We start from the raw sequence: 25,441 nt of genomic DNA, 5'->3' as shown, positions 1-25,441 counted from the left end.
GGATTAGAAGCCCAAGATGGATTTGGAAGGCAATTTAGGTGTTCTAAGGAGTTCCCCAGCTGAGTTGGGAGTCAGCTAGGTATACATGCTGAAGTCGGGCAGAGATCAAAAATAAGAGCTTTATTTAAAATATTGATTTTGGAGGGCAAGACTTAGGTCTGTTCAGAGGAGTTGCTAACACTCTATTGTATTGAGATTGACCTCCCAAAATTTTGGGGTTTCTTCCTTGGGGAAAGATACTACTCTTCCAGGTTTATTGCATTGCTAAGGTCAGATGAGATTGCATGATTTCTTTTTTTTTTTTTTTAATTTTTTTTAATCTTTTTTTTTATTTATTTATGATAGTGATACAGAGAGAGAGAGAGAGGGGCAGAGACACAGGCAGAGGGAGAAGCAGGCTCCATGCACCGGGAGCCTGATGTGGGATTTGATCCCGGGTCTCCAAGATTGTGCCCTGGGCCAAAGGCAGGTGCCAAACTGCTGCGCCACCCAGGGATCCCGAGATTGCATGATTTCAATAAGCATGTGGCACTGAAAGGAGAGAAAGAGTTGAGAGAGGCAGAACCAAGAAAGCTCACTTCCATTTCACAAACTGAACAGACAAAGGAATAATTCTTTACCCATGGAAAGGAATAAATTGGAGGAGGGGAGATAGAGAAATATGGAGTATCATTTAATGAAGTTTTCTGTATATCAAGATAGAGAAAAAGAAGATAGGAATTCCCCAATAAGGAAAAAGACTAGGCTAAAAATCCCGCTTAGAATCTGTCTCCTGATCTAGGTGATCATAAGAAATTTCTTTATCAGTCCTTAAGAGAAAGATAAAGCATCCTACCCAGTTGGACGGGGTCCAGAATTGAACTTAGAGAACAGTGAGTATATGTTAAAAGTAGAACCAAACTCAATTGTGCCTGCATCTATAATCAGTACTGTGGATCAGCTGTCAGCAGATGAGTCTAGGCTAATGTTTAAGAAACTCAGTGACTGGGACACCTGGGTGGCTCAGTGGTTGAGCGCTTGCCTTTAGTCCAGGGCATGATCCTGGAGTCCCAGGATTGAGTCCCGCATCGGGCTTCCTGCATGGAGCCTGCTTCTCCCTCTGCCTATGTCTCTGCCTCTATCTCTGTGTCTCTCATGAGTAAATAAATAAAATCTTAAAAAAAAAAAAAAAAAGAAAAAGAAAGAAACTCTGACTAGTGACCTGAATTTCCATAGGTAAAGCTACCAGCAGTAAGTGAGCAAGATCATAAGGAAGGTTCTTTTTAGGTAAGGGCTTGTTGTGACAGAGGTGTTTACATTTTTCTCTACTTCAAAGAATTGCCTCAAAAGTAAAAATTTTTTGGTTTAACTAGTTTTGAGCTGCCAGGGGAGGCTGTTGATTAAGTGTCTCGATGCTTGATTTCGACTCAGGTCATGATTTCAGGGTCATCCTCAGTGTGGAGCCTGATCCAGATTCTCTCCCTCTCTTTCTCCCTCTCCCTCAATACACACTCTTTCTCATAAATGAATGAATGAATGAATGAATAAAATCTTAAATAAAAAAAACTAGCCTCAAATAAGTACAAAATGATTGAAGTCAGAGCCACCATTAATAGTCACAAAACAAGTGCCCCATGCTTAGTTGGTTAAGCATCCATCCAACTCTTGATTTCATCTTAGATATTGATCTCAGTCATGGTCCCATGTCATGGTCTGTGATGCCCTTCCCCCACCTCTTCCTCTCTTAACAAAAAGTAGCCACAAAATGGACCAGTCCCCCAGTGTTTCCTATTCTCAAATTGGCAGAAATAACAGCCAAGAAACAAAATAGAAATTACAGTCTCTTCTTCCATCATCCCCAACAGTATAGTGATCTTTTCCAAGACCTGGTTATCACCATAGGAATAATCTTTGATATGGATGGAAATAGCTTTCTTCCCTGTAGGAGGATGTACTTTTGAAGACACCTTATTTTTTAACCTACTTACAGATTTCTTTTTTTCATAACTTCTTTTGTCATTTCTAGGGATTTGGGGCGGAAAGAGAAGGAGACAGCATGTGCTTAGTCTGTGATCTTAAAATACTCTAATAACCCCCTTTCAGAGTGATCTTGTGACCTATTAACCCTGTCTAACATACCATATTAGTCAGGGAAAGCCCCCAGGAAAACCTGGGTACACAGCCAATAACTAAAGTTTTTTTAAATTAACCTTCCATTGCCTTCCAACATCCCTGTCTCTCTGTTAACCTCTGGTGAATTGTGGAACTAGCCTAGACTTGATATAGGTCTATTTTAAGGGGATCACCTACTTTCTGACACGACTTCCTGAGACTTAATCTTTAGGCAACTATCCTGTCTCCACAGAACAATTGACCTCTAGATCCTGAGAGCACAGTAAGTTGCTTTGCCTTTCTTTGCCTTTCTTTTTTTTTTTTCTTTTTTTCTTTTTTCTTTTTAAATTTGGGACTAGTAGCCAAAATACCACTTGAAATAGAATTTCTTAAAGACCCTTAAACCTCTGTTACACAGGACAGCTATAACAGTTGTTTCCTGCATGTATCTGAACTTGTGAGCTTACATCTACTATTAGTAACATTATTTTTAGTAAATTAAGTGAATTATAGAAATCTACAATGCAAAAAAACATAAGTCCATTTTATGTCTCTTATGTCTTATTTTCTGTGAATAAAAATCAGTTCTAGATCACTAGATACTTCCTGGTCCCAAACTTGCTTTACACTATCCTAACACTTGTTTATTGTCTATTGTCAATGTATTGAGGTTGCTGATGTTTTCTACACTGATGAGTGAGGATGGGAAGGCGTTTTAATCTGATCGCTTAAGAATCTGGTCTTAACTGTATTTTCTTAGAGATACACTCTGTAAGTACCTTTTTTTCCCAATTTCTGTTACCCCCCTTTCCCAACATGAATGCTGTTGTACTACCATATCATCCAGAGTCATATTATTTAAAATAGTCTAAAATTATTCTGCATATTTAATCAGTAGCTTATTTATTAATTTTTTCCCATTATAAATTTAAATTCCTTAAGGGCATAGATCTGATATTGTTCGACATTAAATCCTAAAAACCTATAATATTTCGTGGTATATAAGTACATTTTGGGATGAATGCACTGTTGGTGATTTTTTAAATTTTCATTTTGGGGCAGGGAATGATGATTGATGGTATATCAAGGATATCATTTTTAGCTGACTTATTGAAACTAACCAAATAGGATCTTCTCTCAGAAATCCTGTTCTATTCTTGTTTATGTTAGTCTGTCCTTGGGCTATCTTAGATAGGCTGTTCCACTTAGGTAACAATTCCTACATTCTTTGCTTGCTTTGTACCATTCCCTGACCAATTTAGAGAGGGAGCAAATGTATTTGTTCCTAGATAGAGCAGAGGAAGATTAATGTTGGAGATCATCTTTTGGAATTCTCTAGAGGAAAATGAATCCCACTTGAATGTAGAAGTACCAGCTCACATTCCTTGGTTTATCCTGACTAATTTGTGGAATTCCTTCTTTCTAATTGTTCCATTAGAACTTTAGAAGGAATGGGAAAGGGGCACCTGAGAGGCTTAGTCACTTAAGCATCTGACTCTAGATTTCGGCTCAGGTCATGATCTCAGGATTGTGAGGTCAAGCCCCATGCTTGCCCTGGGCATGGAGTCTGCTTGAGATTCTCGCTTTCCTTCTCCTCCCCACTCACATGTATATGCTCATGCATTCTCTCTCTCTCTCTCTCAAAAAAAAAAAAAAAAAAAAAGACAAAGTCATGGAAAGAAAAGATAATTAATTTTATTTTTAGTAAAACAGCAAGTTAAAACAGTTTGTGAAGAAGCTGGGTGATTATGAAGAGGCTATGCAAATGTTCTAATTACAGTTCAGTGATGATAGGGCTACTATTTTGAGGTATATTTTCTGAGATTTCTTTAAACATTTTAACTTCCTCACTTTTTTATTACTCATATTTTTTCCTAATAGCAATAGCTGATGACTTTATCACAATTGTGATCAAAATAAAAAATCAAAACAGTAGGGTATTTTGGGACAATAAAAATTAAGAGACTATTTCAAAGTTTGTTGTGCAATGTAGAAACCCTAAGGACTGAAGCAGGAATCTGAATGGCAGGAAATAAATTGTAACATAAAAAGAAAGATATTTTGGGAAGAATATAGGTAGCTCATAGGATGGAAAGAAAACTAAATAAACAAACTTCAGAAAGGCAAAACCAGGCATCTCTAGGGAGACCTTTTCACTACTACATTGCTACTAAGGTAACTAAGCTCCAGAGACTTTTCAGCTTGTTTCTTTTCATTTGAATTTTAAATTTTCACAAGTAGAATATCAAATTGAACATAATGGTGTGAGACAATTTCCTTTCTACTCTTGTTTTCACACAAAAGCAACATGATGAACTCAGGGATTTTTGTTTTGTTTTTTAAGTTACACATTTGCTATATGGAGAAAATTGGAAAGAGACTGAAATCAGTGAAAGTATACTTAGGATATTTGTTGAGTATCTCCTATGGACCAGACACTGTGTTGAGTATTTTGCATGCATTAACTCGTTTAATTCTCATGATAACTTTGTAAGTTAAAGATAATAATAGATTTCACATTTGAGAAAACTAAAGTTTGAAGTTGAGTGATTCATCTAAGGTAGCACATTAACAATTAGGAGTAATTAGAAGGCTTTTGTAATAAAGCAAGAAATGTTAAGGACCTGAACTAAGTAAGATAGGAGCAATAAAGTTTAGAGAATGTTTATATAAAAAAATGTAAAAAAAGGAGGAGGCAGGAATAACTTGTAGGTTATCAGAAAGTAGATGATGTTTTTTATTCAAAAGAAGGAATAGTTTTGATGGTGGAAGTGTTAGGAGACATTGGATACTTGTCAGTTTAAGGCATTTTAATTGTCCTTGGGACTTGCTCACAGGTATCTTGCTGTACTCTTGCCCCCTTGTAATCTTCTCCCCACACACAATTCCCCATGTAGGCCTTCAAGGCTCTCCTGCTCTTTGTTACATGTAGCTCTCTGCCTCCTCGATACATTGTACACACACAGGCCTTCTACTTTTCCTGAGTGACAAATTGCTTCTTACATTGGGGTCATACTGGCTAATTCCTGTGACTAGAATGTTCTTTGCCAACATCTTTTCGTGGTATTTCTCCTTTTTGATATTCACTCTTGCATCAGATGTCAACTTCTCAGAGAGGCTTTTTTGCAGCATCTTTCTTCCATGGCCCATACCAACCCTCCTCCTCCATGGCCTCCCATCCCCAAATCACCTTTCACTGTACTTATCACTTTCTGAAACCATGTTCATTTGCAGTTTACTTGATTATTGCTGTTTACTTTCACTAGATACGAAGCTCCTTGAAAGCAGGGGCCATATATATTCTCCATCAAGACATGAGAACAGTCCCCAGTAGCATATGTAAACTCAGTGCATAGTGTGAAGTCCTGCGTGTGAACTCCGAGTGACTCATCACACCACTTCAAGGTTGTGGTAACTTGCAGCAAGCCACAAAATGTGAATTACGACATATACATCATACAGAGCCATAATTAGTAAACCTTAGAGTTCCATGAAGAATTCACATCCAGTGATCTCACTGCAGAAATTATAATTTTGTTTAATTCTGTCATCCCTTTGGTGACAAATTTCAGAATGGCAATTTGGATGCTTTTTTTTTAACATGAGGAAAAATTCATCTTTGGTAATTGCAAAATTCTCAGTGTAACTTTTCTCTTAAAGGCTCAATCACAAGATATAGTTCCAACCATAGGATTCAGCATTGAGAAATTCAAATCCTCCAGGTAATTCACTTTATTACACTTGTGACTAAGAAATTGTGGGCGAAAGATGATGATAATATTAGATCTACCTAGTTATTCCTTCTACTCTTAGAAAAAGTAATTTGTTGTTTCAGACGTCCATAGATGTTAAAATATTTGTACCACTACCTTTGGATTATTTTTCAGAATTTAGAGGTTAGACAAATTTTTATAAATATCACTAGCAAGGAAAACATCTTTTTATATATGTTATTCATTACAAAATCATATTTATATTCCAAAAATTTATTTTATGGGACTTGTACTTGAAAAATTGGCTCAAGTTGAATATTATATATTCAAGGGTGGTTTCTCTGAAAACAATTTAAAATTTTAAGTAAAAGTAACACCTTAAGTTAGTAGATTATAATGTAGTCATAGTTTGTTTTGTTTTGTGTTTTTTTTTTCTTTCTGTAGTTTGTCTTTTACAGTGTTTGACATGTCAGGTCAAGGAAGATACAGAAATCTCTGGGAACACTATTATAAGTAAGTATGTTTATAAATGTTGGTTAACTAGAGGATTATATTTTAAAAGCAATAATGATTAACAAATAAATCCAAAGGATTACATGTGCTAGGTTGTAATACTTATTTTTTATATCATTTAAGCTCATTTCCTAATTTTAAAAAAGTATAATCATACTTCATATTATTTCTTAAATGCTTCAGGCCGTTTATGACCTTGTATCTTTGCATATGCTTTTGTTTGTTTTTAATGCTCTGTTCTGTTTTGTTGCAGTTTAAGGTTAATATAGTCATGCTTTAAGATTAACTCAAAAGTCACCTCCTCTGTGAAATTTCACCATTTTACCCAGGTGTTTTGTCCTCAGTATTCACATAGTACTTGACCATACTTCTTATGTCTTAAAGTCATGTACCATAGCTGCCTGCCTAATAAGGGTGTGAATTCTTCAAGAGCAGAGATTATTTCTTAGATTATATCTTCAAGACCAAGTACAATGCTAGACATATAGATCAGTAAATATTTATTGAATAAATTTAGTTAAAATAACAGTACTAACAGTTGATCCATTTGTTCTACAAGCAATTCTAAACAAGATATTTTTCAGCATATGCAAATAAAAGTGCTCACTAATTACTTCAGAGTAAGAACTGTCAAGTTACTAGAACCCAAATTATTATACCCTCTCAAGGTTTGCATCTGTAATTAAAATGAATTCATTAACTTTTAATATTACTAGGACTCCATCATATAAAAGCAATGTAACTTACTTTTGGAGTCTGAAACTTAGGAGTATCCCTTGACAAAATGCCCTTTTGTCATTATGAAATCCCACCTTGAATGGCAGTGTGGTGACTGCCAGATCAGATTTTAATTTTTATTGAATAACTGTTTCCTGCTAATGTGGAAACAAACATTGTATTCCTTAGATATGAGCCAAAGGAGATTTTTTTCAGATATTTTTTTCAATGAGTGTTTTAATAGACTGAAGTCCTATTTAAATCGTATAAATCCAGAGGACCTCTGAGGTACAGAAAAAAGAGAGTCAGTTTGGTAAAGGAAAAGTGGCATGTTTATGGGCTTGCATTAAATTCTCTGGGGAAATGGGAAGTTTTTGTTTTTGTTTTTGTTTTTAAGGAAATGTGAGTTTTCGGTATAGAATTTTTATTTTTTTCCTCTAGTTGATAATTCTTTTTTTTAAATGCATTTATTTTAGCTACTTTTTTTAAAATGACATTTATTTTGGGACGCCTGTGGCTCAGCGGTTGGGCGTCTGCCTTTGGCTCAGGGTGTGATCCCAGGATCCGGGATCGAGTCTCACATCAGGCTCCCTGCATGGAGCCTGCTTCTCTCTCTGCCTGTGTCCCTGCCTCTCTCTCTCTCTGTCTTTCATGAACAAATAAATTTAAAACTCTAAAAAAATAAAATAAATAAACTGACATTTACTTTAATTACAGATAACAAAAATGTATAGAAAATAGCACTTTAAAAAAAGGAAACATCTCTGATTTTAAATCTTTTTTCTTCAAAATCTTTTTGGAAAAAGTTATGTAGGAAAACTATAGTTAAATTGCAGGTTGAAGAGTGAATAAAGTTACAATGGAGAAGTCTACAATCATAGTAAATTTGTATCCTGTATCTATATTTTTCTAATTATGAAAGAACAGGTGCATTTTAATGCATTAGACTGAAAGAGGCTAAAAAGATCAAGTGTGCTATTGGCAAGATAAGTCACTCTTATGGTGAGAATATATATAACATCTTAGGGAAATTTACCACTATTTTAAAATGAAAAATGTTCATGCTCTCTAGCCGTCATTTTGCTTCTTGAAAAGCATCCTATGACTAGCACTAATGGGCAAAGATATACATAGAAGAATGTGTGTTGAACACTGTTTACAATAACATATCTCAATTATAAAAAGAATACTACTCTTAACACAAATATGTACTTAGTATATACAGAGAAGAAAAAAATTTAGTGGAATGTGCACCAAACCATTAGTAGCATTTGTTTTTGGAACAATAAGATTATAAGAGAAGTTTACTTTGCATTGGATATGATTCTATAATGTTGACTATTATGCGATTATTGCATATTATCTTTATGATACGAAAAAGTAGTAAAGTATAAAATATAAGGAGTTATGTTTCTTTTTTGAAATATAAAATATACATGTTACATAATTGAGAAAGGTGTCTTCTAAATTATGTACCATATATAGTTTCATATCCTGCTTTTTCAGTTAACATACTATGATAAGAGTAAATTAGGAAAACATACAGAGAATATAACTAATGACTGCTTATTATTTTTTCATATGCCTGTGCCTATTTTTTAATCATTCTATTTTTGGACAAAAAGGCTATTTTCAGTTTTTGAAGATTATAAATTCCTTCAGTTAACACATCTTGCTGCATAAATCTTTGAATCTTTGTTATAGTTCATGCTTTCTTAGAATAATTCCAGAAATAAAATTACTGGCTCAAAGAGATTGAACATTTTTAAAACTGTTGGTAGATATTTCCAATCAGATCACTTTCTATGGCTACTAGTAATGTATGGTGATAATCTATGTTCATTTCTTTTTTTTAAATGATAGAAGGAAACAGTACTAAAAAGTTGTTTTATTTTTATAGTCATGTGATTACTAATGATATTGAAATTCTAAAATCTTAATTTATGACTGGAATAAGTGATTCCCGAAAATAAGGTGAAATGTCCAATAAATATATGAAAAGATATTGAACTTTACTAACAATTAATGAAATACAGTGTAAAATAATATGCTGTTGGAGTGGCAAAGGTGGAAAAAATGTTAAGAGTCCTGCTGAAGAGCGGGTGGGAAAAGTGCTTATAGTGTAGTATAAATTGATAAAGCATTTCTGGAATACAGTTTGTCAATGTTTATCTAAAACTTTAAATTTTGTATGTATTCCTAGAAATTCTATTCCTAAGAACAAGTCTTGGGGCATCAGAAAATTTTTAAAATGTATTTAGGAGGATGCTTGTTCCAAAGTTTTTTACAATAGTGAAGATTAAAAATCTCTTAAGGCTATAGTATTTGATGACATGCATATCCATGCAATGGAATACTTTATAATCATTAAAAGAAAAGTTCAGAGAAAATCTGATTTTTTTTAAGTGCCACTGTGATCTCTAAGTGAGTATTTAAGCCAATTCAGTGGCTGGTTATCAGCTTTAAAAAAATCAAATAGAATAAAATAAAAGCTAATTGTAACTATTATTTGCAGAAACTTATTTCGAATACAGTTAACGTATACTTGTGTGTCTACTGCATCTTAATGTAAAATAGTATTTCTCACTATGGTTATGGTAAAAAAAACAATATTTGGGGAACACTGATGTAGAGCTTTAATGTTTCGTATAAAAGTAGTTCAATCTATTCTGCAGAAAATGATCAAGGAAATGTATATATATCAGAAAGGCAGGGTGTAAAACAGCAAGATCCTATTTAAATACAAATGTAAGTACTCATATGAATATATATGTCAAAATTGATTTACTCCAAAATATTAATAGTTATTGTATAATAGGATTATGGTAAGTACTCCTATATGAATATATATGAATATATATGTCAAAATTGATTTATTCCAAAATATTAATAATGATTGTATAATAGGATTATGGTTTTACTCATAATTTTAAAAAAATTATGAAATAAGTCATTAATGATGAAATAAGTCAATTACTATATTATCAACTGAGAAAAATTATTTTACATGAAATATGACTAATGGTAATATATCAATTACTCATATAAACTAATATGAAATGAAGAGATAATATACACTTTAGGAAATACAGATGAATACTAAACATGGAAAAATGTATGAATTTATCTCTCATTTTCTCATTCCTTATACAGAGAAGGACAAGCCATTATTTTTGTCATTGATAGTAGTGATAGATTAAGAATGGTTGTGGCCAAAGAAGAACTTGATACTCTGCTGAATCATCCAGGTATGTGTGTGTCTGTAATATCTGTGCTTTAAGTTTACATAAGATAAGTTACATAAGATGTTTTGTTCTTTGGTGTTGGCAGAGCGTTACTTATATATGTAATTATCTCTTATTTTAAATTTTTGAATTCTTTAATTGAAATATAATTAACATACAGTGTTATATTAGTTTCAGGTGTACAATATAGATGGTGTAGTTACCATCTGTACATTAATGACTACATACTCCCCTTTGTTTTTGACTATTAAAATATAGTAATTATGCAGAATTTACATTTTTACCTATAGTACCATGTATTTTTTAAATTTCAAAGCTTTTTGCAGTGTTTTCCAGGTCCCCACCTTTATTTCCCCCAAAACAAAAATGTTCTTCTGATTGCATATATGTGATTACTCAGCATTTCTTATATTTATTCTGAGAATTCTTCTAAAATAGATCTTTTCTATTTTTAAATTTTAACTGGGAGCCCTACCTCTTCAAGATACCAGTATTAACAATTAGGTATTTTTTCCACATTATTATTTACTAAAATGGGATCATATTGTCTGCAGTCTTCTACATCTTACCTATTCTTAGAGAATGCTAAATGAGGGAAATCCTTTCAAGTCAAATTGCATATATGTAATTATTGTTTTTAATGGTACCTAATATGCCATACTATGAGTGTACCACCATTTATTCTGTCATTCACCTATTAATAGATACTCTTTTTTTCCTCCACAATACAATTCTCTGTAAGTATTGTAGAACTCTGCATTTCTCGTTTTTTTTTTTGTTTTTTTTTTTTTTTTAAAGATAAGGAGCAGTGATATACAGGTTTGTTTTTTTTTTAAGATTTTATTTATTTATGAGAGACACAGAGAGAGGCAGAGACACAGGCAGAGGGAGAAGCAGGCTCCATGCAGGGAGCCCAATGTGGAACTCGATCCCGGGACTCCAGGATCAAGTCCTGGGCTGAAGGCAGGCGCTAAACCGCTGAGCCACCCTGGCTGCCCGTCTAACTCTACTCATCAAAAGTGATTTAAGTGGTCTTTGTGCTATGACTTTTAGGAAGAGGTAATGGTTTGAAAGATTTGTTAGGAGTAGAATGGAAATAGTGTCAGGCTTTCTAAAAGCTCTTCCTATTTAATCACAATAACTGGTATTTTTATTGGACACTCGTAAGCTTATTCAAGTATTTGGGGTAATAATTATCTAGTCTGTACTTTTTATGTGACTTTTTCACTAATCTGGGTTATCTAGGTTGAGAATACATTTTTGATTATGCATTCCCTTTGTATTAATCCACTCTTTCCTCAAAAACTGTTATAATGTTGACCAATAAAATGAAATGATTCCTATAAAATCAGCTTCAAATACAATGGAAACCTTGTTTTTTTCCTCAATTGAAGCCTTGTCCAAGTAAGTTATCTTTATGTATTGATGCATTTATTTTTGGGAATAGATTCCCAAAAGAGGATATTTCAGCTGAAGTGTGCATGAACTTTAAAATTTTTTTCATTTAATTTCACTTTTTTACTGAAGTATAGTTGGCACACAATGTTATATTAGTTTCAGGTGTGTAATACATGACTTAACAGTTCTGTGCATCATGAGGTGCTCACCATGATTAGTGTAGTTACCATCTGTCACCATACAGAGTTATTACAATATTGTATTCCATATGCTGTACTTTTTATCTCAGTGATTTATTCATTTTATTACTGGAAGTTTATACCTCTTAATCCCCTTCACCTATTTCATCCATCCTCCCCATTCCATCTCCTCTGGCAACCACCAATTCTCTCTATGAATTTTTGTTTTTCTGTTCATTTCTTTTGCTTTTTAGACTCCACATATAAGTGAAATCATGGTATTTGTCTTTCTCTGCCTGACTTATTTCACTTAACAATAATACTCTCTAGACCTATCTACGTTGTCACAAATGGCGAGATCTCGTCCCTAATGGCTGAGTAATAATCAGTTCCTTAATGCATCTTATCTATTCATCTAATGATGGATAAGTTCCATATCTTGCTACTGTAAATAATGCTGCAGTACACATCGGGGTGCATATATCTTCAAATTAGTGTTTTTGTTTTCTTGGAATGAATACGCAGTGCTGGAATTACCAGTTTGTATGGTATTTCTAAAAATTTTAACCTTTTGAGTGACCTCCATACTGTTTTCCATAGTGACTACACCAGTTTGCATTCCCACCAGTAGTGCATGAGGGGTCCTTTTCCTTTATATTTTCCTCAGCACTTGATATACTTTTTTTTTATTCTGGACATTTTTGACTAGTATGAGGTGATATCTCACTGTGATTTTGGTTTGTGTTTCCCTGATGATTGATACTGAATATCTTTTCACGTATCTGTTTGCCATCTATATGTGTTTTTCAGAGAAATGTCTATTCAGAACCTCTGCCCATCTTTATTTTATTTATTTAAAAAAATATTTTATTGGAGTTCAATTTGCCAACATATAGTGTAACACCCAGTGCTCATCCCATCAAGTGCCCCCCTCAGTGCCCATCACCCAGTCCCCCAGCCCCCCCCTTTCCACCACCCCTTGTTCATTTCCCAGAGTTAGGAGTCTCTCATGGTTTGTCACCCTCACTGATATTTCCCACTCATTTTCTCTGCTTTCCTCTTTATTCCCTTTCACTATTTTTTATATTCTCCTAATGAATGAGACCATATAATGTTTGTCCTTCTCCAATTGACTTACTTTACTCAGCATAATATCCTCCATTTCCATCTACGTTGAAGCAAATGGTGGGTATTTGTTGTTTCTAATGGCTGAGGAATATTCCATTGTATACATAGACCACAGCTTCTTTATCCATTCATCTTTTGATGGACACCGATGCTCCTTCCACAGTTTGGCTATTGTGGACATTGCTGCTGTGAACATCGGGGTGCAGGTGTCCTGCCGTTTCACTGCATCTGTATCTTTGGGGTAAATCCTCAGCAGTTCTGCCCATTTTTAAATTGGATTATTAATATTTTTTGGTGTTGAATTGTATGAGATCTTTAAATATTTTGGATATTAACCTCCTATCAGATATATGATTTGGAAATATCTCCTCCCATTCAGTAGATTGGTTTTGTTGATGGTTTCCATTTTGTTGATGGTTTCCTTCACTGTGTAAAAGCTTTTTAGGTTAATGTAGTATCGGTAGTTTATTTTTGTTCTTGTTTTGCTTGCCTGAGGAAACATATGTAGAAAAACATTGATATAGCTGATGTTTAAGAGATTACTCTGTCTTCTTATAGGAGTTTCATGGATTTGGGTCTTAGAGTTGGCTCTTTAATCCATTTTGAGTTTATTTTTGCAGTGGTAGAAGAAAGTAGTTCAGTTTAATTCTTTTACATGGTCTAGCACCATTCATTGAAGAGACTGTCTTTTCCCATTGTATTTTCTTGCCTACTTTGTTGCAGATGAATTGATCATATAAACATGGATTTATTTCTGGGGTCTCTCTCTCTGTTTCATTCTATATGTCTATTTTTATACCAGTACAATACTGTTTTGATTACTATAGCTTTGTGCTTAGCTTCAAATGGGGGATTGTGATACTTTCACCTTTATTCTTCTCAAGATTCCTTTAGCTATTTGGAGTCTTTTGTGGTTCAATGCAAATTTTAGACTTATTTGTTCTATTTCAGTGAAAAATACTATTGGTATTTTGGTGGGAATTGCATTAAATCTGTAGGTTGCTTTGGATAGTATGGACATTTCAACAATATTAATTCTTCCAATCTGTTTGCATAGTACATTTTTCTATTTGTGTTGTCTTCAGTTTCTTTTGTCAGTGTCTTACAGTTTTCAGAGTACAAGTCTTTCACCTCCTTGGTTAAGGTTATGCCTAGCTAGGTACTCTATTCTTTTTGATGCAGTTGTAAATGGGATTGTTTTTTAAATTTATCTTTCTCCTGCTTCATTGTTGGTATATAGAAATACAACAGATTTCTGTATAACAATTTTGTATCCTGCAACTTTACTGAATTCATTTATTAGTCATCCTTGTCGTGTTCCTAATTTTAGAGGAAGAACATTGTTTTTCACCACTGAGTATTATATTACTGTGGGTTTTTCATATGTGGCCTTATTATGTTGAGTTATGTTCTCTCTAACCTCTCTTGGTTGAGAGTTTCTATCATAAGTTGTTGTCGTATTTTGTCAAATGCTTTTTTGCTTTTATCTTTATCCTTCATTTTGTTAATGGGGTGTGTCATGCTGATTGATTTGCTATTATTGAATAGTCTCCACATCCCTGGAATAAATCCAACTTGACTGTGGCATTTGATCCTTTTAATATATTATTGAGTTTGATTGGCTGGTATTTTGTTGGGGATATTTGCATTTATATTTATCAAGAATATTGGCCTATAATGTTTTTTTAGAGTGTTTTTGTCTGGTTTTGATATCAGAGTAATGCTGGCCTCTTATAATGAATTTGGAAGATTTCCTTCCTCTTCTATTTTATGGAATAGTTTGAGAAGGATAGGTATTAACTCTTCTTTAAATGTTTGGTAGGATTCACCTGTGAAGCCCACTGGTCCTGGACTTTTGTTTATTGGTAGTCTTGATTTTTCATTGAATTTTGTTACTAGCAATCAATCTGTTCAAATTTTCTATTTCTTCGTGTCAGTCTTAGAAGGTTGTATGTTTCTAGAAATGTACCCACTTATTCTAGATTGTCTAGTTTGTTGGCATATAATTTTTCATAGCAGTCTATTATAATCCTTGGTATTTCTGTGGTATCAGTTCTTCTTCTCTTTCATCTCTGATTGTATTCACTTGGGTCCTTTCCGTCTTTTTTTCTTGATGAGGCTGGCTAAGATTTATCAATTTTTTAATCTTGGTTTTATTGATCTTTTTCTGTTGGCTTTTTAGTCTCTGTTTCATTTATTTCCACCTGGAACTTTATTTCCTCCCTTCTAGTAACTTTGGGCTTTGTTTGTTGTTTTTCTTTTCTTTTAGGTAACAGATCACATTATCTGAGGGTTTTTTGTTGTTGTTTCTTGATGTAGGCCTATATTCCTATAAATTTCCTTCTTAGAATGCTTTTGTGAGGGGCACACTTGAGTGGCTCAGTTGATTAAGCGTCAGACTCTTGATTTTGGTTCAGGTCATGGTCTTGTGGATTGTGGGAAGTGAGCCCTGTACTGGGCTCCACACTCAGCGGGAGTCTGCTTCTTTCCTTCTCCCTCTCCCTGTGCCTCTGTGCACACTCACTCTTTTTCTCAAATAAATCTTAAAGAAGAATTCTTTAAAAAAACAAACTGCTTTTGCGGGGTGCCTAGATGACTCAGTTGGTGAGGTGTCTTAACTCTTGATATCGTTTCAGGTCATGATCTCAGGGTTGTAAGGTCAAGCTCTACATCAGGCTCTGTGCTCACCACAGCCTGTTTGAAATTCTCTCTCTCCCTTTCCCTTTTGCCTCTCTCCTGACTCATACTCTCTATCTCTGTCTCTCTAAAAAATAAATAAACAAAACTCTTTAAAAAATTGCTTTTGCTATTTCCCTAAAATTTTGAATCACTGTGTTTTTATTTTTTTTTTGTCTCTAGTTATTTTTTACTTCCTTTTTTATTTTTTTCATTGACACATTGGTTGTTTAGCCTCCATATATTTGTGGTTTTTTTCTATTCACTTTCTTGTAATTGATTTTTTTGTTTCATACTGTTGTGGTCAGAAAGGATGCTTGATATGATTTGAGTCTCTTTAAATTTATTGAGACTTGTTTTGTGGCCTAACATGTGGTCTGTCTTGGGGAATATTAAATGTATACTTGAAAAGAATATGTATTCTGCTGTTTGGGGATGGAATAGGCTGTATAAATCTGTTAAATCCATCAGGTTAAATGTGTTCATTCAAAGCCATGGATCAAAGTTCCTTATTGATTTTTTGTCTAAAATATCTATCCATTGATGTAATGGGGTCTTAAAGCCCCCTACTATTCTTGTACTAGTATTACTTTCTCCCTTTTTCTCTGTTAATACCCACTTTATATATTCAGATGTTCCTATGTTGGGTACATAAATATTTACAATTATTATAGCCTCTTTTTGGATTGATTTCTTTATCATTATGTAATGCTTTTTTCTTTGTCTTTTGTTACAATCTTTATTTTAAAATGTATTTTATCTGGTATAAGTACTGCTACCCCAGCTTTCTTTTGTGTCTATTTGCATGGAATATCTTGTGTCATACTCTCATTTTCAGTTTGTGTCTTTAGGTTCTGAAGTAGTCTCTTGTAGGCAGTAGTATATAGATGGGTCTCATTTTTTTTTAATCTGTTTGGTCACCTTACATATTAATTTTTAATTTTTAAAATTAATGTATAAGCTGTTTACAGTCAAATGCTTAGATCTTAAGTATATAGTTCAGTAATTTTGACAAATGCATTCACTCATATAACAACAATTTTTAAAATTGATGTATAAGCTGTTTACAGTCAAATGCTTAGATCTTAAGTATATAGTTCAGTAATTTTGACAAATGCATTCACTCATATAACTACACTGCCTATCAAGGAACAAAATTTTCATTACACCAGAAAGTTCTTTCACTCCCTATCCAAATCAACACTCCACACCTCGTACCAGAGAACTAATCTGATTTCTATCACCAGATTAATTTTGCCTATTCTACAGTTTCATGTAAATGAGGGGGAAAGCACATATATTTATGTGCATAGGTTTTTTTATTTGACATAATGTTTTGGGGAGTCCCTGTACTGTTGTGTGTATCATTTGTTTATTCCTTTTATTACTATGTAACATTATATTGTGTATATATACCACAGTTTGTTTATCCAGAATCCTGTTGATTGTTTCTAGTTTAGGGCCATTATGAATAGACCTGATGTGAACATTCTTTTAAAGGGATTTTTTTTTAAGGATTTTATCTATTTATTCATGAGAGACACAGAGAGAGAGAGAGAGAGAGACAGAGACATTGGCAGAGGGAGAAGCAGGCTCCATGCAGGGAGCCCAATGTGGGACTGGATCCCGGGTCTCCAGAATCAGGCCCTGGGCTGAAGGTGGCGCTAAACTGCTCAGCCACCCAAGCTGCCCTCTTTTAAAAGGATTTTGTGGACATGTTTTCATTTCCCTTCAAAAAATTCCTAGAAGTGATACTTCTGGGTCATAGGATAGATGTATGGGTGATAGGTATTTAAGGAAACTGCCACTTAATTTTTCTAAGTGGTCATACTGCTTTACATTCTTAATAGCATAAATGAGAGTTCCAGTTTTCCGCATCTTCTCCAGTGATTGATGCTGGGTTTTTTGGTGTTTTTTGTTTTTGTTTTTGTTTTTTATTTTAGCTTTACTACTGAGTATATAATAGGATCTCATTGTGCTTTTAATTTGTATTTTACTGTTGATTATTAATATTGAATACTTTTGCATATTCTATTAGCCAATCTTGTACATTCTCTTATAAAATGATATCTTTTTAAATTTTTTGCCCATTCATTTAATTTGGTTGTTTTGTCTTCCTATTGAAATTTAACATTTCTTTATAAGTTCTAGATAGAAGACCTTTGTCAAATATATGTGTTTTGAAGATTTCTCATCAGTTTGTGGCTTACCTGTTTATTTTCTTCACAATATCTTTTAGTGAACAAATGTATCCAATTCTGATGAAGTATAATTTATCAATTTTTTTTCTTTTAATACAAACTTCCTATGTACTGTCTAAAAAATCTTTTCCTACCCTAGGAATACTAACATATTCTATATATGTGTGTATATATATATATATGTTATATATATTCTATATATAACATATTCTGTGTTTTCTTCTGGAAGCTTCTTAGTTCTAGATTTTGCATTTAGGCCTGAATTAATTTTTGCCCTTTTTTCTTACAGATATCCAATTATCCCAAAGTGCATTTATTGGAAAAAAAAAATTTTCACTGAATTACAGAATCTCTTGTTTTCACAGTTATTGAATTTAATTTGGCTGTTTGTTGTACCTATTTCTGGACTCTGTTCTATTCCATTGATCTCTGTTATGTCCTTTAACATTTGTCTTGATTACAGTGGATTTATAATAAATCTTGAGGTCATATAGGATAAATTGTCCAACCTTGGTCTGCTTTTTCAAGATGATTTTGGTAGTTCTAGGTGTTCCATATTTCAAATAACTTTCAAAATTGGTTTATTAAGTTTTTTTTTAAACCTGAGATTTTGGGGATCCCTGGGTGGTGTAGCGGTTTGGCGCCTGCCTTTGGCCCAGGGCGCGATCCTGGAGACCCGGGATCGAATCCCATGTCGTGCTCCCGGTGCATGGAGCCTGCTTCTCCCTCTGCCTATGTCTCTGCCTCTCTCTCTCTCTCTCTCTCTCTCTCTCTCTCTCTCTCTCTGTGACTATCATAAATAAATAAAATTTAAAAAAAAATTAAAAAAATAATAAAAAATAAAAAAACATTAAAAAAAAAAACCTGAGATTTTATTTTGATCGTATTTGGGATGGTTGACATCTTAACAATGGATTTAACACTGAATGTTTCAACTCATGAGCATGGCATGTCAATTCATATATTTATGCTTTTCTCAATTTCACTGTCTTTTATGGTTTTCTGTAGAGGTTTTATACATCACTCATTCAACTTATCTATAAGTTTTTTATTTTTGAAGCTACTATAAATAGTTTATTTTATATTCTAGTGGTTCATTCCTGGTATGTGAAAATATTGACTCTGTATTCTTGGAGGTTGTTAAATGCATTTATTCCATTAGTTTTTCTGTAGATTTCTTAGAATTTTCCATGTATAAAGTCAACAACAAAAATTGTATTTCCTTTTTAGTCTTAATTCCTTTTATTCTTTTTGTTGTCTAATTGCACTGGCTAGGACCTTCAGTACAATATTGAATAGAAATGATTTTGTCTTGTTTCTACTTTCTTCCTGCCCTAAATCCTGGTGCATGCTTCTCTTCCTTACTATTAAGTGTCCTTTTTGGCATTTTTTTTTTCCCCAGAATAGGGCAGTTTTTACTGCATTAAAAACCTGCTCAGGTGGATATCCTTTATCCCCAGGAATTTTCTTAATGGCATCTGGAAACTCCTGTCTTTTGGTTGGCAGAAGTGTTTCTCCTGCTGTCTTGACAATGTTTAAGCCAGACCTTTTTCTAAAATTACCAAGCATCTTTTATAAGCATTAAATTCTCCATGTTCTTATTCCTTATGTTCATATAATAATTTCACTTTCTCCTGAATCATGTTAGAATCTATAGGTATACCTTTCTTAAAGCAATCCTGCACCCACATAAAAGTTATTTTCAGTACAAGATAAAAAGGTATTTCCTGAGAAGTGCAAGATTTTCACACCTGCTGATGTAACTGCAATAATAGCTTTGTGAATTTCCTTTTATTTTTTCATAATGGTCCTTACATTGGGTTCATTTATCTTGAAATAGTGGGCATCCACAGCTGCAAACCTCAATCTATGGTACATATCAAGCAATTTAACTTTGTCTTATAATGTCATGACTTTTCTCCAGTTCTTAGGAACACTTCCAGCATACCTGATGGCACTTTGTATGGGTCCCATGGTGTAATTCAGGATTTGCAGTGTTACACAAAATAATATGAAAAAATATGTGAGAATTTTGAGAGAGAACTTTTACTGTGATGCATGATTTATTGGGGAGACCTGCCCACCTAGCGATGATTAGTATCACATAGCATTTTAAGCAGATACTTCTAACACTTGAGCTCACTGCAATAGCTATAGGAGATGACTATGATATTATTATAGTGGTACAGTATTACTACAGTTAATTTTATGCAGTTATGATTTAATACTGCATATTTACATTTGTTTATATTTCTCTCAGCTGTGAATGCTGCCATATTTGGTCTATATGTGCATAAGTATTGATAAATTTTAACTTTTTATAATTCGTGTATTTTTTTTATCATAGTAAATGATGAAATCGTCTCATATCTATATGTATTTTATACATTCATGAGATGCCTAACTTAATTTTTCTTCAGTGTTTCTTGGCTTCATGATTAGTTTACAGGTTTCTATCATTATCACTCATCCACTGATAGACACTTATATATGTGTCTGTATCTTATTCCCATTCTTTTCATTTCATATTTTACCACTAAGTATGCTGCTCACAAGGGTTTGCTTATATCTTTATTGGGTCAAGGAAATTTTCTGTTATTCCTAATTTTCCAAAAGGTTCCATTATATATAACCTAGGGTTATAATCTACCAAATGCTTTTTCTACATCTATTACAATGATAATATTGTACTGTATTCACATATATTAAACCAAACCTACATTTCTGGGTTAAACCTCATTTGACCACTGATTATTAACCTTTTTACATATCATTGAATTGGATATAACGTTTTTCATTAAAAATTTTTTTGTTTTTGGTCTCAAGGTTTTCTGTTTGTAACTTTTTTTAAAATGCTTTAGTCATCAAGGTTGTAGAGGCTTCATAAAATGAGTTGGAAAATATTTACTCTTTCTCTTTTTATTTAATTTTTTGGATTGGAGAGAATTGGTATTATTTTGTCCTTAAATGTTAGATAGAATATATGAATGAAGCCATTGGGTTGGGATTTTGTATGTGTGTGGGAGTTAGAGGGACTGAGAATCATGAGTTAAATTTCCTTCAATGATAAGTATTGTATTTCTCCTTGCATTACTTTTGGTAATTTCTGACCAGATTTTTAAATTTATGTTGTCAAGTTTATTTACAATATCCTCTCACTATCCTTTAAGGTCTATAAGATCTGTGTATCTTCTTACATTTCTAATGTTGATCATTTATGTTTCCTCCATTTTTTCTTGCTCAATCTTCTAAATTGTTTATTGGTTTTATTAACTTTTTAAGAACTCTGGCTTTGTTCATTTTTTCTGTTGGTTTGTCTTTTTTAAAATTGTTGATTTTCATTGTTTTATTATGAATTTTCTATACTTGCATTGTGTTTCATTGTAAGTATAGAAAATTTTTAGACGGAAGTGGAAATCATTGATTTTTAAATATGAGCATTTAAAGAAGTACATATTCTCTAAGGATTTAGTTACATGTCACAAATTTTGATATGATTGTTTCCTTCATTATTTAGTTTGAGGTATTTTCTAACTTGTGAATTCTTTTTTGACCCTTAGGTTATTTAGTAGTGTGATTTAATTTCCCAAATATATGAGAATTTTCTAGGTTTCTTTTTGTTATTGCTTTATAACTTAATTCCAGTTGATGGAATAACATATTCTGTTTGATTTCACCCTAAGAAATATTGGGCCATCACATATGGTCTGGCTTGGTGAATGGTCCATCTGCAGTTAAGTAAAATATGTATTTTGCTGCTGTTGGATGAAGGATCTATAAATGTCAGTTGATAGTATTCACCTCTTCAACATTCTTACTGATTGTTTTCTGTTGTATCAATTTCTGAGCAAGGAACCTTGAAGATCTACCTATTTGTGGATTTCTTTATATTTCCCTTTAATACTGTCAAAATTTGCTATATCTATTTGGAAGCTTATTAGATCCATATACAGTTTAAGTTGTTTTGTCTTCTTGAGTGAGTGACACTTTCATAATTTTTGAATGTCTATATTTTTCAGAGAGGCAAACCAAGAGACTGACTCTTATAAAGAAAGAACTAATGGTTTCCAGAGGGGATCTGGGTGGGGGGGATGGGTTAAGTAGGTGATGAGGATTAAGGAAGGAACTTGTGATGAGCATTGGGTATTGTACGGAAGTGTTGAATCACTATATTGTACACCTGAAACTAATATTGCAATGTATATTAACTGGAACTTAAATAAAAACTTTTTTTAAAAAAGCGTTGACATATAATAAACTATACAGAGAACAACAAGAAATGCCTGTCTTGGGATCCCTGGGTGGCGCAGTGGTTTGGCGCCTGCCTTTGGCCCAGGGCGCGATCCTAGAGACCCGGGATCGAATCCCACGTCGGGCTCCCGGTACATGGAGCCTGCTTCTCCCTCTGCCTATGTCTCTGCCTCTCTCTCTCTCTCCCTCTGTGACTATCATAAATAAATAAAAAATTAAAAAAAAAAAAAAAAAGAAATGCCTGTCTTTTTCCCTTCCTCTTGAATGCTACTTTATCTGATAATAGTGTAGCCATGCTCTTTCTTACATTTAAATGTATGTGTAATACATTCCACCCTTTTCCTCTCAGCTTGTTTGTGTCCTTATGTTCAAAGTATGTTTCTTGTAGACCTCATATGGTTGTGTCTAGCTATGGTTGTGTCTGACATTCTCTGTTCCAGGGTAAATTCTAGCTGGACTAAATATTTAAATGTAAAAATCACACATTACAGCAGTAGAAGAAACTATGGGCGAAGTTTAAAATAATGCTGGGGCAAGAGAAAGTCTTTCCAACTATAACACAGAACCCAGAATCCTAAAAGAAAAGATAAATTTGTGTGAAAAGTTTTTAATTACAAACCATGAGCAGTCAAAGGCAAATGACAAGCAAGGGGGGAAATATTTGCAGTTTATATCATTGCTGTAGGACTTTCTTCCTTACTGCTGTGGTGTTCCTACAAATCAATAAGAAAATAAAAAACTTAACTGAATAATGGGGGGAAAGCCTGGTGGTTCAGTGAGTTAAGCATCTATCTGCCTTCTGCTCAGGTCATGATCCTAGGGGCCTCTCCTGTTGCCCATCGCCCCATTTGTGCTTTCTCTCTCTCAAAAAAAATAAAATAAAATCTTAAAAAAAAAAAAGAAAAATGGGAAAAGAATAGGATAAGATAGTTCATTAAAAAAAAGAAATAGAAACATCTTTTGAATATGTAGATAAATTCTTGATCTTTCTCAAAACAGAATAAACACATTCTAATAGTAATTTTTACCTATCACAGGAAAGATCAGCAAGTTTGATAACAGTCTTTGGGCAAGGGCACTGGAAACATTCATTCTTACACATTGTTGTTGGTGTAGATTAACATAATTTTTATGCTTTAACCATCAACTCCTCGAATTTATCCTACAAACATACTGAGCATGTACAAAATTTGCTTTGTACACTTTTATTCATTTCAGCCTTGTTTATAGTTTTAAATATTGGCGACCATACAAATATATCTCCCTGGGTACTGATTAAACAAATTATGGTACCTAGTACTAAAAGGCAGAATATTCTACAACTTTTAAAATAGTGAAGAAACTGTTCTTTATGTACTGGTATGGGACAGTCTCCAAGATACAAAATTAAGTGAAAAGCAAAAGATATGACACTGAATAGCCTGCTACTATTTGTATAAAAAATAATGTATAATAAGTGTTTGCACGTATTTCTAAAAAGATGTCAAGAAATAGGTGATGTGAATTAAAACTCTTCTAGAGAGGACAAGTGGTTGGACTGGGACAAAAAGGAGGGAAATTCTTTTACTATATACCATTTTGTATCTTCTGAATTTTGAACTATTATGTATTCAAAACAATGAAAAATGTTTCCAAAATTGTAACAAGGTAAAACTATCTTGTTAAAATATCTAGCCTGTTCTAAACTGTCACTAAAATCTGAAATTAAGATCTATTTTGTCTCCCTTCTACTTCCATTTGAAGTTTGCCTTGTTTCTATTGACAGTAAAAACAAAATGAAATAGTTGAGCCCTTTGTACTAAGTAACTACTTACTGAGTCCCATCTCCACCTCACTGTTTTAAACTCCAACTAGAGGGTAGATAGTCTTAAGAAATATTTTTTAAATTCTCATATCTTTCAAACACATGCTTGACAATGTGTGTCTTTAAATGTTTGCATATATGTGACACAAGAAAGAGGTGGTGGGAAAACAGTTTTAGTGAAATACAATTTGTAAGAATTTGAGGAAATGACCAAAAACCTGGAAATGTGATGATAGTCTTATTTTCTCTTTTAGATATTAAGCACCGTCGAATACCAATCTTATTCTTTGCAAATAAAATGGATCTTAGAGATGCAGTGACATCTGTAAGAGTGTCTCAGCTGCTGTGTTTAGAGAACATCAAAGATAAACCATGGCATATTTGGTAAAGTTTTATATTTACTTCTCATTATGTCATTCTGAAAAAAAATCTCTGAGCTTGTGTTCTTTGCTAAGCTCACTGTGTAAGTCACCTAACTTGATAGGATGTAAGTTAAGGATTTAATTGTATACAATTGTAGCAGTGCAGGTATTCATGAATAATTATTGCTAAAACTTTTTACAATCTCGGGGTACCTGCCGTGGCTCAGTCAGAGCATGTAGCTCTTGATCTTGGAGTCCTCAGTTTCAGCCCCACATTGGATGTAGGGATTACTTAAATAAATAAATCTTAAAACAACAACAACAAAATACCTTTTCAAATCTTTCTGAGGATGTAAAATATAAACAACTCTTTAAAAGGAAATTTTAACCCATTTACTCAGTTTCAATCACACTGATTTCCTTCTGCACATTGAATCAGCCAACCACAATCCCATGTCAGAACTCCCTTTGTCTGAATCAATCTCCAAAATAATTTTCCTGGCTTGCTATTATACTTCCTTCAGGAGAGACCTCTCATGATAACCCTCCAAAATAATGTTATATCTTATCCCCTATGTCTCATTTTTTTTCCCTTCATATTTTGCTGTATATTTCTATTGCCATGCCTTCTTTGGGTTTTGTTTGTTTTATAGTATATCTTCCTATACTAGTGCATAAGCAACATGAGAGCTGGAATTTTATCAGTTTTGTTTACTCTGTAACCCCTAAAATAACAATAGTACCAGGTACTTAGTATGTGCACAACAAATATTGGTTTATTTGAGTATATAGAAATATAAATATTAATTTTATTTCGATATGCTAATAAAATCAGACTCTTCAGCAATTAGTATCTGAAATTATACATTGTTTATTTGGAAAGCAACTTCTTATGGATATATTTAACTCTGGTGTGCCTTTATGCAAAACATTCCAATAAGGATAACCAGAAATTATATATTAGATAGTATTTTAGTGTCTGCCTTATATTAATTTGAGCTTCCTTCTATCCACTTACTAACTTCCCTTTGCTGCAAGATGTCCTCTTGTCAATTTTCCCATTTTTCAAAGGGAAAGTCGTAACACAGAAGCATAGAAATGTACCATGTCTAGAAAGAGAAACAATATGAAACAAGGAGATACTACAGCTCAGTAAAGAACTT

General features: G+C 33.3%; 1 protein-coding gene across 2 annotated transcripts in view; it reads left to right on the top strand.

Annotated features, from left to right (window-relative positions):
- The window catches only part of ARL6 (ADP ribosylation factor like GTPase 6), a 41,957-nt gene that overhangs the window by 4,720 nt on the left and 11,796 nt on the right, over positions 1-25,441 (top strand). For both annotated transcript variants that reach the window (XM_055316169.1, XM_055316170.1), the window contains 4 exons: positions 5,752-5,813; positions 6,249-6,317; positions 10,188-10,282; positions 24,171-24,300. In XM_055316169.1, coding sequence (XP_055172144.1) covers positions 5,752-5,813; positions 6,249-6,317; positions 10,188-10,282; positions 24,171-24,300 — 356 coding nt within the window. The remainder of the gene's footprint in view (positions 1-5,751; positions 5,814-6,248; positions 6,318-10,187; positions 10,283-24,170; positions 24,301-25,441) is intronic.

The sequence above is a fragment of the Nyctereutes procyonoides genome, unplaced genomic scaffold (assembly GCF_905146905.1).
Source record: "Nyctereutes procyonoides isolate TBG_1078 unplaced genomic scaffold, NYPRO_anot_genome, whole genome shotgun sequence".
NCBI lineage: Eukaryota > Metazoa > Chordata > Mammalia > Carnivora > Canidae > Nyctereutes > Nyctereutes procyonoides.
The sequence above is the reverse complement of the archived record's forward strand: the minus strand, read 5'-3'. Positions and strand labels throughout refer to the sequence as shown.